General features: G+C 46.1%; 1 protein-coding gene across 2 annotated transcripts in view; it reads left to right on the forward strand.

Moving 5' to 3' along the window:
• The window catches only part of CHFR (checkpoint with forkhead and ring finger domains), a 40,762-nt gene that overhangs the window by 12,822 nt on the left and 14,981 nt on the right, over positions 1-12,959 (forward strand). For both annotated transcript variants that reach the window (XM_061603331.1, XM_061603332.1), the window contains exons 5-12: positions 1,230-1,289; positions 1,465-1,677; positions 2,249-2,464; positions 3,261-3,417; positions 6,788-6,942; positions 8,195-8,357; positions 10,585-10,727; positions 12,428-12,547. In XM_061603331.1, the coding sequence (XP_061459315.1) occupies positions 1,230-1,289; positions 1,465-1,677; positions 2,249-2,464; positions 3,261-3,417; positions 6,788-6,942; positions 8,195-8,357; positions 10,585-10,727; positions 12,428-12,547 (1,227 nt within the window). The remainder of the gene's footprint in view (positions 1-1,229; positions 1,290-1,464; positions 1,678-2,248; positions 2,465-3,260; positions 3,418-6,787; positions 6,943-8,194; positions 8,358-10,584; positions 10,728-12,427; positions 12,548-12,959) is intronic.

Consider the following 12,959-nt stretch of genomic DNA (forward strand, 5'->3'; position numbering starts at 1 on the left):
TAGTCCAAATCTACTCAAATCCAGTGAGATCCCAGTCTAGATGAGATAGATAAAGAGGGAGAATTTGAGAGCCAAATCAAGATCCATTTGCACTAGAAGCCATAGGGAATCCGAATGCCATCGCTGAACATAACTGGGGCCAGGGGGAGAGTCTGACTGTGCTGGCTCCTAGTTGTTTGCATAATAAAGGCAAACCACTCCCCAATAACATCATTCTTTTTTTTGTTGTCCCCTCAGCACCACTAATTCTGGTGTTTAATTTTTCAACTAAAGCCAAATACCTCACCTTCTGATACTGATATTATTGACGTGTATATTTTTAAAGAAGTGAACAGAGGAACATTCAGCCTTTCTCCAAGCATAACTAAGATGGGACGCATCTGTTTGTACTCTCTTGTCCCAGACCAAAGGCCTAGCCATTGACAGGGAAGGGATGGCTCGGGACCACATGGCCAAAGGTTTGTCTCTGCATCCTCTCCACAACCTTGTGAAGTAGACTAAGCTTAGAGAGGGAGAAAGAGAATCACCAAGTGAGTTCCATGGCTGTGCAGGGATTTGAACCTGGGTCTTTCTGCTTCTAGTTCAGTGCTCTCACCACCAGACCATGCTGCCTTTTGGTAGTCTCTGGCACCTGGAACCTTTTGGTAGTCTCCGGCACCAATAAATGGAGCACTTACTGTAGCTGTTAGCATGTTGCTAACCAGGAGGAATAGTCTCCCTCCTGTCTAAGCAATGACACACATTGGAAACAAAAGGGGGTGGCAGGGAGCAGTCCACATTTCACCAGGCTACTCTCCTTAGGGAGTCTTTTACCTTGGAAGATTCAGGACAGATAAAAAGGATTTCTTTACGTAGCGCTTAATTAAAACTATGGAATTCACTCCCCCAGGAGGTAGTGATGGTCACCAACTTGGAGTGGCTTTGTAAGAGAATTAAGAGAAACTCATGGAGGAAAAAGTAATCAATGGCTATTAGCCACAATGGCTATGTTCTGCCTGCACTGTCGGAGGTAGTATTCCTGTGTATGCCAGTTGCTGGGAATCACAAGTGGTGAGAGTTGCTGTTGCATTCAGGTCCTTCTTGTTGACTTCCCACGAATATCTAGTTGACTGCCATGAGAACAGGATATTGGAGTAGATGGTCTATTGGCCTGACCCAGCAGGGCTTTTCTTATGTTCTTACCTCTTGGTAACTATCGGCTTAATCTGATCTGTGTTCTCTCCTTTCAGATGTTGCATATCTTTATGAATCCTTAAACCCAAAACAGGACCCAGCCAATGAGCTAGTAGGTAAGTAAAAGCGATTAATTCAAGACCAACAGAGGCAGGGAAGAATGAGTGGTTCAGATTTGGTTCACCCCTTTAAGGCCGTGTGGCTCTGAGGAATCCTGTTAATGCTGATTTCTCTAAGCGTCGAGCTCTTGAGGCCATACCAGAGATGTCTTCCTTCCCTTCCCCGCTGCAGAAGCCACCGTCGAAAGCATGTGCCATGTGACCAAAGATACCTCAAGTACCGGGCAAAGCGATGATGGGACCTCAATGGCATTGCCGCTGTCGGCCAGCCAGGCTAGCTACGACGAACCGCGGCCATCCACTTCCACATCAAACCTCTTTAACGCTGCTTCTACCTCTCTCGCTGAGTCAGCTTCCACTGAGCAGGATAATCCCTCAACATCTGGTAAAGGTCTAATGTGTTTGGCCCCAAATGTCTAACAACTGTTAGGCTTCAGCAAAATGGCCATTGCCAAACTCAGGGGTTCCCAGACGGTGGCCCGCAAGCTGCGTTCAGGTGGTCTGCGGCATGTCCGCACTAAATATTCATACTGATTTTTTTAACTGTCTTTTTATTGCTGCTTTTATGGTATTTTATTGTATTACAGTTTAGTAATAACAATCAAATACGATACAAGAAGTAAGCAACAAAAAGACAATTAAAAATCATACAGCATCTAGAACTGTGCATCACAATTGCTGCAGCAGGCAGACAAAATCGTTAAGTGGTCTGCCAGGACCCCCAGCAATTTTCAAGCGGCCCATGGAAGAAGACAGTTCGCGAGCCACTGGCTTAACCTTTTCAAAAGTTAGGGCTGAGAAGTCTTTCACACCAGAAGACCAAGTCCATTATAATTTTGACAAATTCTGCCCCTCTCTCATGGCCACAGGAGAAATGGCTGTGATTGCTTGCTTGCTTGTGTGCACAAAGCTTTGTGTTAATGCACCACACGTTCTGGTTTTGTTTTGTTTTGCAGGGTCACAATTGCACGCCTTCATTCCTGCCCCTTCTTTGCCTACCCTGGAACCATGTGGTCTGGAAGCATCACTTAAATGCAAGCAGCCAAATGTAAATACTGAAACTTCTGACACTTCTTCAGGGGACAAAGAGAAAATGGCGTCAGCTATACCTGAGCTGAAAAGCAGGGATGAAGAGGAAGCCTTGGAGCCAGCTAGGAAGAAACTAAAAGCAGGTTAGCAGATTTCTGCCCTGGGATACCAGCTCCTTCTCCCTGTAAGGCAGAAATGCAAAGCATGCGGCCTTCCAGATATTGATTGCCTACAACTCCCATCAGCCCTGATCATTGGCTATGCTGGGAGGGGTTAATGGGATGTGAAGTCCAGCATCATCTGGAGTACCACAAGTTCCACATCCCTGTTGTAAGGTGCCAAACGCTGTCAGGCTGTTTTACCCCCTCTACCACAAGAGGAGGCGTAGGCAGGAAGATGGCTCGCCTCATCTTCTCAGTGCCTCCCTGCAGGAGGCCTTGGTGTACTGCAGTTTCAGATGACCTCGAGGAGTCAATAAGATTTCATCTGGTTTTATATGACCGCTACCTCAGGTCTGGCTCTTCAGTCTGAGCAGCTCATTGGAGGGTGTGCCTGGAAGCACTGCCTGAGCCCATTGAACTGCTGGGGTATCTTCCAGCTTCCAACCTGGTCAGGGAGGCGAGAGCCCTTTAAGGCACGGACGAGGAACCCTTGGACTCCTGCTTCTATCACCCTCAGCCAGCATGGCCAATGGGCAGGGCGGATGAGAGTTGTAGTCTAGCCACATCTGTAGGGCCAGAGGTTCCCCAACCCTTCTTGAGGTGGATCCCCTACAGCACACACCAAGCGCCACACTTGCAAAGTGGGGGAGGGCAGCCTCATGCCAGTAGCCAACATTGTGTTTGTTGAGCAACAATGTATTAGGTTCCATTGTGTCTTTGTGTGTGTGTGCACGTGCATGTGTGCACCAAGACTGTGATGTGTGTTCCTCCTTTGCAGGTGGCGATGCCAGCTCGTATCTTCAGGTGATTACTCCAAATGAATGTGCAATTAAAACAGGGCCCAAAGACACCAAGTCATCCAACGTGAAGCCAGACAAAATGGAAGAAACACTCACCTGCATCATCTGTCAGGAATTGCTGCATGACTGCGTCAGGTGGGGTCAGAAATGAAGGTAGCAGGCTGATGTGTCTGAATCAGTTCACCACTGAGTTCCTATAGTGTGTGTGTGGGGGGGGCGACGAGGCATTTAAAGCCTGTTAGGGACAGTTGAGGAGGGGAGTTGCTGTTGATCCATTTCCCCATGTCCACACTCCCTTTTCTAACAGCAGGAGAGAACTTTTGCCAGGAGAAAAAAAAATGGTGAGAATCACATACACCCTTATTGTAATTTGGTACAAGGCGGGATGGACTGAATTTTGCTGCTTTCAGTGAATGTGTTTCCTAGCTACACTACACCTTAACTACAAGCCTAGAGCCCGAGATTTGATGGGTCAGTTCAATTCAGTATGTGAAATTCATTTCCCCTAAGAACACATAACACACGTTGCTTTTTAACTCTTGTTTACCCCCTTCGGGTTACAGGGATGTGATGAAAGTAGAATCCACAGTGGGCAGAATTCCCTTTCTGGGGGTCTAGACTTTAGACCTAGCAACTCTTTTTTTTGTCCCCTAGAACATCCTTCTTGCCAAAAATGCACACCCGTTCCTATTTCTGGGCCCTGTGTGTGGTTCTGCCCCAATCCTACATCTCCTTGGTTCTTCCTTTCTTTCTTCAACTCCATCACTCCAGAATTAAAAAGGGGAAAGGGCTACAGCTGAATGGTAGAGCATTTGCTTTGCATGCAGAAGGTCCCAGGTTCAATCCTCAGCAACTCCAGGTAGGGTTGGGAGAGATCCTTCTTTGAATCCCTGGAAAAAATGCTGCCAGTCAGTGTAGACAATACTGGACTAGATGCACCAATGAAAGTGTAAGGCGGCTTCCCATGTTCCTTTCTGGTTGTTGCCTCAAGTTCCTGCTTCCCCACCCACCCTATTTTCTTTTAGCCACCCTATCTGTTGACCCCCTCCTCTCTTCCCTGTCCTCTCCCCTCCCCCTGAAAGTTCAGCCCCTTCTGGCTCCTTCAGAACACCCTCTCTGCATCAGTCCCTTGTTGCATCAGTTCCACGAGCCACTGAGCATTCCGAGCCACCGTACCAGCTCAGCCAATTGTTTTCAGCGGCTTTGCTGCCCCTGAGGGTGATGCAAGCATATGAGTCTGTTTCAGCACCGAACTAGATGTGATGAACAGCAGGTGTTTCACCTCCGATGTTGGAGGCAATATGCCTCTGAATGCCAGGTGCTGGGAACTGTAGGTGGGGGGGAGTATCATTGCATGCAGGGCCTGCTTTCAGGCGTCTGGTTGGCTGCTGTGAGAAGAGGATGCTGGCCTCGATGGGCCACTGGCCTGATCTAGCAGGGCTCTGCTTATGTTCACATGTATGCTCTCTTCCCATGTAGTAGGGGGTTTAGTGGGGAATCTTACGTTCAATATCAGAAAAAGGTGTGTGGGTGAGTAGAGCTGAGCCCTCCCTCTTCTCTTGCCCATACTCTGTTGGTTCAGATGCTTTTCCGTCTAGCCCAGCTCACTTTCCAGTGTTTGATCTGGATTTTTTTTTTTTTTGGGGGGGGGGGGGAGATGGCACCGGAAACAGTGAAGAGAGGGAAGATGAGGAGGATTCAGCTTCTCTCTCCCTTGTAACCTTTTGTTGTAAAAATATGAATATGATCCCACCCTCCCCTGCTTTATCTGTAAATAAGGGAGACACTTGAATAGCAAACATGGCTTTTCTCCATCGCATGTAGCTTCATCTGAGTCGGGCAGCTGATACTAATGGCCAGTTTGACAGTATCCAGTTTCTTATATCTGTAGCAGCATTGCATCCTGTAGCTAAAGAACAATTATGGTTATAACCACACCATACATTTAAAGCACTCTTATACCACTTTGACAGTCATGGCTTCCTCCAAAGAATCCTGGGAACTGTAGTTTGTTAAGGGTGCTGAGAGGTGGCCCTTCACAGAGCTGCAGTTCCCAGGATTCTCCCTGTTAAAGCAGTATAAGAGTGCTTTAAATGTATGGTGTGGATGTGACCAAAGCTGTTGCCACTTTTCAAGACAGTCAAACTGATTCTTTGTTCCATAACTGTCTGAATGCATTTGGATCCAATATAAAATATAATTGTCCAGGGATAGACTGTCTAAACCAGCTTTGCCCATCTGGGACCCTCCAGATACTTTGGACTACATCATCATTGGCGATCACTCGTGGCCGAGTAAGATTGCCTTCCAAGATAAGGCCTTTAACTGTGGGTCCGTAAGTGACTGTGGAGGCCAATTCTGGATCCACACAGCCTCCCACAGTGAGGACATAGGTTTCCAGATGGATTTGCTTGGAAGACGCCTGTGCGTGAATTTGTTTTATTTGGCGATCAACACACAATCTTTTTTTTTTTTAATAATGTTTTTATTGGTTTTGGGTAGAACAGAATACAAAACAAGAATAACTTATACAACAATGAGAGAAAATAGTGCAGTTGACAATAGGCGTTACGGTACCTATAATGCTCTAGGGAGGTAAGCATATAATCAACACACAATCTTGACAGAAAAAGGCTTTGATCCAATGACATAGGATACCACGACGATTGGAAGTCTTTTATCTGCTGCAGCCTTCATGTGCCTTCACAGATGCTCCAACATACATATTGTTATCCTCCGCTTGTTCTGCCGTTGAGGACTTTCTTGAATCGTTCTTTGTCTGGTTCCTCTCCCTTGACCTTACCGCTATGGGTGACCCTGCTGGGAGTACATGACTCCCGACAGCATTGCTCACAGGGTTCATTGGAACACGCAAGCCCACTCACCACTACAAGGTGACGATCCAGCGAGGGGCTTTGGACTACAGTTCCACAGTTGATGAGAGTTATAGTCTCAAATACCTGGAGGGCACCAGGCTGGCGAAAGCTGTTCTAACCTCTTACCCATAGAGTTGTCTATGAGCAGCATTGGCTACTGAGCCACAGCTTGACCAGCTCTGGCGCACAAACCTGTTGCCACATTGATCACTGGCCCTACAATCTGGTGAGAACATTTGTGTTCTCCTTTTCTTCTCTACTGGAAGAAGAGACTTTTGAAGACCAGTGATTCATGCTCCTTTAATAGAATTATTAGAAGCCATTTGCCGCACTGAGTTGTAACATTTCCAATCCTTTAAACTGTGGCTTGAGAGCAAGTCTTGTATTTGCTCAAATGCTCCTTCCCTTCCCTCCTACCTGAGCATGCTCAGCTTAATGAATAATTTCCTGGTGTGACTGAACCACATTTTATGCCTCGAGGGAACCTTCTAAACCAAAGTAAAGTACTTGTTGCTAACCCTGTTGTTCATGGTGGGCTCAGGATAAGAAACATTACACCTGCTTGCAGATGTAGCCTCTTCCTACAACTGTGTCTCCATTTTAAGGTTTTTCCTCCCCCTTTTCTCTAGCCTGCAGCCATGCATGCACACTTTCTGCGCCGCTTGTTACTCAGGATGGATGGAACGCTCCTCTCTCTGTCCCACTTGCCGCTGCCCAGTGGAACGCATCTGTAAAAATCATATTTTGAACAACTTGGTGGAAGCTTATCTCATCCAGCACCCAGGCAAGTGGAAAACATTCTGTCTGCAGATATCTGTGTTGACAGTGGTGATGATAATAATAAAATAATTATATTATTATTATTATTATTTATTAAACTTATATACCGCCCGACTAGCAATAGCTCTCTGGGCGGTGAACAACAAAAAATACAATAAAATTACACAGTATGATACAACAAGGACATATAAAACTAAAACAATCTAAAATCAATTACAACAAATTTAAAATGCTGGATCACAACAGAAGTCCAGCCTGCAGCTACATGGTGGTGGCGTAATTATTATTATTGTTGTTATTACTTATTACATTTGTATACCGCCCCATAGCCGAAGCTCTCTGGGCGGTTTACAGCAATTAAAAACAAATATACAAATTTAAAAACACATGCTAAAATGCCTGGGATGAGAGTATAAGAGAGCTGTAAAAGAGTGTCTCACCCCTTATATACCCAGGGTTGTTTTGTGTAACGGTACTCACTGGTATGGAGTACTGGCACCTTTTCTTTGGCTTCCCCTGGCAACTGTTGGGCTCTGGCACCCACAGCCCTTTTATCATGGTATGAGTACTGCCACCATAGCGTCATCTGTGTACATGGCTCTTTAGGAAGAGTGAGAGGACCAGGCCTTTATCCCAAGGGGATTACATTCTAAATTTTGAGGCCAAATTCAAGGTGCTTATGTTTGTGCTTTAAAGCCTTAAACTATTTAGGCCCCAAGTAACTGAAAGACTGCCTCCTTCCCTACACACCCTCTTGAGAATTAAGATCAGCAGAGGGGGCCCTCTTGGTAGTGCCAACATTCTCAAAAGTTTGGGGTGGTGGTGGCCTAGGAGAGGACTTTCTCTGTGGCAGCTAGTAGGTTGTGGAATTCCCTCCCCACAGGGTTGTGCCTGGCACCTTCATTGTATAGGTTTCATCATATGCTGAAGTACACCACGTTTACCTGGCCTTTGACACCTGAGAGAGATGATTTCTGGATCTACCCTACTCCTGTGACTAATTTGTTTTAAATTGTTTTTAATATTGAGTTTTAAACTGTAACCCACTCTGGGACCTTATGGTGAAGGGCGAAAAAGAAATAAAAATAATAGTAATAAACACCCACAAGGGAGCCAGTCTGGAAGGCCCGCTGGATTCCTTGAACGTTCTTGGCTCTATGAAACCAGCACAGTAGCATGTTAAATGGGAACTTGTGCAGCTCAGGACCCCCTCGTGGTCAAAAAGGTAGTCAATTCCCTCCGTTGTTGTTTCTTAGATAAGTGCCGTAACGAAGAGGATGTGCGAAGTATGGATGCCCGGAACAAAATCACTCAAGACATGCTTCAGCCAAAGGTGCGAAGGTCCTTTTCGGATGAAGAAGGAAGTTCCGAAGATTTGCTGGAACTGTCTGATGTAGACAGCGAATCCTCTGATATTAGGTGAGTACGGTAATGCCAGCGTGATTTAATTTTGTGGAATTGCACCCTTGCTACCAGGCTGGCATTCTGAATCTAGGAGCTGTATTCATTTTTTAAAAAATCAAAACACTTTTCTCTGAATGGCCGTAGCCTTTCTCAGAAAATGGTAGTGTGTAGAGCAGCGTGACACGAGGGTCAGTGCTAGATTGGGACCGGGGAGACTGAGTTCAAAACCCTTGCACTGTGAAGTTGCTGGTGGGGCTGGAGCCAAATCGTGTCTTCTGGCTTCATTTCTGCCCTTTGTAGAAATAATGGCACACCACATAGGGGATGAGACAAGGATTGTAAACTACACATCAAAAGTTCAATAGAAATGCCTCTTGCTTGCCTTGAAGGAGAATGGTGTGTGTGTGTGTGTGTGTGTGTAGAAACATTTTATTGCTGCATGTTGGACTGTACTCAGAATCGCATCTTTTGCCTTGCTACTTTGGCCTCCGTCATGACAGGCAGATCATTGCCCATGGTGGCATGCAACCCTGGGCTGAAAAAGGCTCCCCGCCCCCGCTTTAACAGACTACTGTCCCACTTTTTTGACTGCCTACATGCTTCTCAGGTGTCTGACAGTAAGAGGCAATGAACACGTAAGGGCCCTGATGAACCATGCTATAAAAGGTCTATGTAATCCAGCATCCTGTTTCCACAGTGGCCAACCTGAGGTGTCTGGGAAGCCCACAAGCAGGACATGGGGACCATAGTCTTCTCCCGCTGTTGTTGCCCACAGCTGATATTCAGAGGGATGTTGCTTTCCATCCTGGACATAGTAGCCTCCATGAATTTGTGCAGTTCCCTATTTAAAGCCACCTAAACCATTGGCTATCACACCTTGGGGTAGTCTTCTCTGTGTGAAGAAGTCTGTTCTCAGTCAATTCCATTAGGTGACCACGAATTGTAATAGTAAACACAACCAATACAACAAGGCAGGGCTGACTGTTGAAGGGGGACAGTGACGTAAACTGTCTTCTCCCCAAGCCTTAGATGTTGCTCCCGCAGGAGCTCCTCAACCTGCTGCTCTTGAAAGTTTCCACAAAAGCAGTGGCGGCGGGTGGCTCCATGTCAGTGAAGCAGTAGCATCCGTTCCAGTTTTTAGCTCCTTGAGCAAAACCCAGAGTGGATTCCACTGCCCCACTGACATGGAGCCACCCACTGCCACTGCATACAAGCCAGGGGAGATACTGCCCCCCCCCCCGTCTGCCATATTGCGCTGCATAATGGTGAGTGCCAGGTAGCGCCTGATGTTTTCATCCCAGTTAGAAAGCTAGGGTTATGCCTTCCAGCTGAATTGCTGTTTACCTTTTGCTCTGGAAGCTGCTACCCTATTCTTCAAGTGCGTTGCTTTGGTCTGACTTTGTTAAATATGTCAGTGAAGAAGCCGAGGCCCCAGAAATGCCAACAAGATATGCAAGGTTGCGGAACTCTTCATGTAGCCTTTGAGTTTCAAGATTTGTGTGACTTTGAAACTTCTTGATGCCTCAGAATGATTTTGTGGGGAAATAAAATATAAAGGGAAGTCTGAGTTTTTACAGGACAAAATTTTTTAAAACTGCATTTTAAATTTTCATATTTCTGAGTATTATCATTTCTCCCATTTGTTTTATCTTTTTGTTTATTTACATGTTGGTTTGATCCTGGGTCCTATTAGAATGCTAAAAGTGGTTTTTGATTATACTTATTTGTTTTGTTGTTGGAAATTCAATAAAATTATTTTTTTCATTGCTTGGGGCCTTCGTGGAGACATCTTACTAGCCGTGATTAGAAATAGGATGTGGGAAGCCTCTGTCCAATCTAGTGGGGGTTCTTGCATTCTTAAGCGTGGAAACGGAACGGCATCTGATTGAATTCACTTCGACTTTCACACGAGTTTACCATACTCATGATGTCCATGTACTTGGATGGCTTTAAAAGAGGATTAGACAAATACACAGAAGATAAAGCTATCAGGGGCTACTGGCCATGATGTCTGCTCCTAGTCCGTGGTCAGAGGCATCACGCTTCTGAATCCCAACTGCTGGAAACTGCGGGAGGGGAGAGTAGCTCTTGCACCCAGGTCCTGCTTATGGGCTTCCCAGGGGCATCTGGTTGACCGCTGTGAGAACAGGATGCTGGACTAAATGGGCCATTGGTTGGATCCAGCAGGGCTCTTCTTACGTTCTTATGAATTCCAATAACCTATCTGCATCCATCTTTTCAGTCAGCCATACATCGTGTGCCGACACTGTCCAGGATATCGTCGGCAATCGGTTATGGCTGTTGCCTCCCCAGGCCAGGAAGGAGAAACAGAAGCACGGCAGGCACCAGGGGATGCACCGTCTACCTCTGCCAACTTTCCAACAGGTCAGTATGGTAAAGGGGTGCAGTCAAGGGTTGGCACCCAGCCTGAAAAGACCTTCACTCCCAGAAAAAAGCTCCCCAGGGGATGTTTTCTTCCCTCACCCACTCCCACCCCACTGTGATGGGGCAACCCAATTAGTGGACTATCATTTATCTCAAGTCAGTTAGGATGTCATCTCCTGTGGGCTCGTGTCCCATGGAAGCATATATAACCAGAGTATGATCTTTGTTTGCTTGACATATTTATAGGCTGCACTTTCATAAAACTATATCATAAGATAAATAAAACATCAATAAGTACTGTTTGGTAAAAAGAAAGTCAAATTGCAAAGGCCTGCCTAAATAACAACATTTTTAGGAGATGTCTAAAAGAAGGCAGGAATTATTTCTGTTGAACTTCAACTGGTAGAGAGTTCCATAAGACAGGACCTCCCACACTAAAGGTTCAGTCCCGAGTAAAGATCAGCTGAACCTCAGGGCCATGGGCGACCACCAGAAGTGCCCTATCAGAGGATCTCAGTGATCAAGGTGGAGCATAAGGCATCATTATACAATCCTTATAACTTGGGCGCAAGTATTCAGGGCTTTGTGAATTAATACAAGAACCTGACCTAGTAACAAACAGGCATATGTTTGGACATTGTTGATATTTTTGGCCAAGATAAAGTATTGATCTTCTGCGGCTCTGCCTTTCAGGTATACAGGTTAGGTTAAGTGTTAGGAAGCTGCATATGTGGTCAGACCATTTGTCCATCTAGCCCAGCATTGTCTACTCTGACTTGCAGCAGTTCTTCAGGGTCTCAGGCAGAAGTCTTTCCTATCACCTGCTTATCTGATCCTTCAACTGGAGATGCCAGGGATTGAACGTGGGACCATCTGCCTGCAAAGGAGGTGCGATACTGCTTAGTTATGGTCCATCTCTTCTCAAATGAAGTTCCCAGGAACCCTGGGCTTCCTCATTAGTTTTCTGAAGAGTTCCTTGATTAAGCTTGTCCACAGTGGCAGAAATGGTAGGTGGCTGATTTACCAGCCTTCCCCTGCAACATGTTGGCTGTGCACGAATGTTGAGTGTGTTGTAGGGCACACTCCCAATTCGTGCTGGACAATGGTGAAGCCCAGTTGGCCTGACTAGTCTCGCATAGTATCTATTGGGGAAGGGCCGTAGCTCAGTGGCAGAACATCTGCTTTGCATGCAGAAGGTCCAAGGTTCAATCTCTGCCCTCTCCTGGTAGAACTGGATTCCCTTCTGTAATCCTGGAGATCCGCTGCCATTCATTGTACTGAGCTAGATGGGCTGGGGGTCTGATGCAGTATAAAGCAGGTTCCTACCAGAGCTTGGAAAAGTTGCTTTTTTGAACTACAACTCCCATCAGCCTAATCCAGTGGCCATGCTTGCTGGGGCTGATGGGAGTTGTAGTTCAAAAAAGTAACTTTTCCAAGCTCTGGTTCCTACATATAAAATGAGAATATACGCTGAATGCTCTCCAGGATAATCTGCAGCATGCAGGGCTTTCATAGCAGCTTGCACAGAGCTGCTTTGGTAGACGGATTGATGTGAAAAGAACCCCCGAAAAGTCTGAAAAAACCATGCATTAAGTGATCTCTGGCCTTGTCCAGCCCTTGAGATTCTGTGACGCTCACTGTTGGTCTCCTGTCTTCTACCAACCCTTGTGGAATCTCCATATTGCTTTCTCTCAACCCAGCTGTCCAGGAGTATGTGTGTCCTTCTCAAGGAAGCCACGTGATATGCACTTGCTGTTTCCAGCCGATGCCAGACCGCAGAGCAGAGCGTGAACAAAATCCACATATCGCCCCTCAGCAATGTAAGCTAGCAGTCAAGCTGTCTGCCTCCAATAGGCTTTTGTATTGTTTTTTAAATGTTATTTATTAATTTTTGCTGTTAGTTCAAAAGTGAGGCCTTACAATTCTTAGAAAGCTGCTATCAGTTGGAGGTTTTCAGGCATGGGGGTGTGGCGTCAGAGTTAAGCTGGCAAAGTGTTGAGAAGTATTCTGGTTTTCAAAGGATGTTTTTTAAAAACCCATTTTTAATTTTTGCCTTCCCTGAGCCTTTCCTACTTGAAATGCTATGGGCCATACTCAACAACTTGTGGTGCTAGTGGAAGCCAGTGTAACGACGCCCACTAGCACCACAGGTTCCCCCCTCCTCCTGCGTGCCTCCTGTGCCCTCCCCAGATCTGCTCCGGAGGAGAGGGGAAATTGTTCCACCAGGGAAGC

The sequence above is a fragment of the Rhineura floridana genome, chromosome 19, assembly GCF_030035675.1.
Source record: "Rhineura floridana isolate rRhiFlo1 chromosome 19, rRhiFlo1.hap2, whole genome shotgun sequence".
NCBI lineage: Eukaryota > Metazoa > Chordata > Lepidosauria > Squamata > Rhineuridae > Rhineura > Rhineura floridana.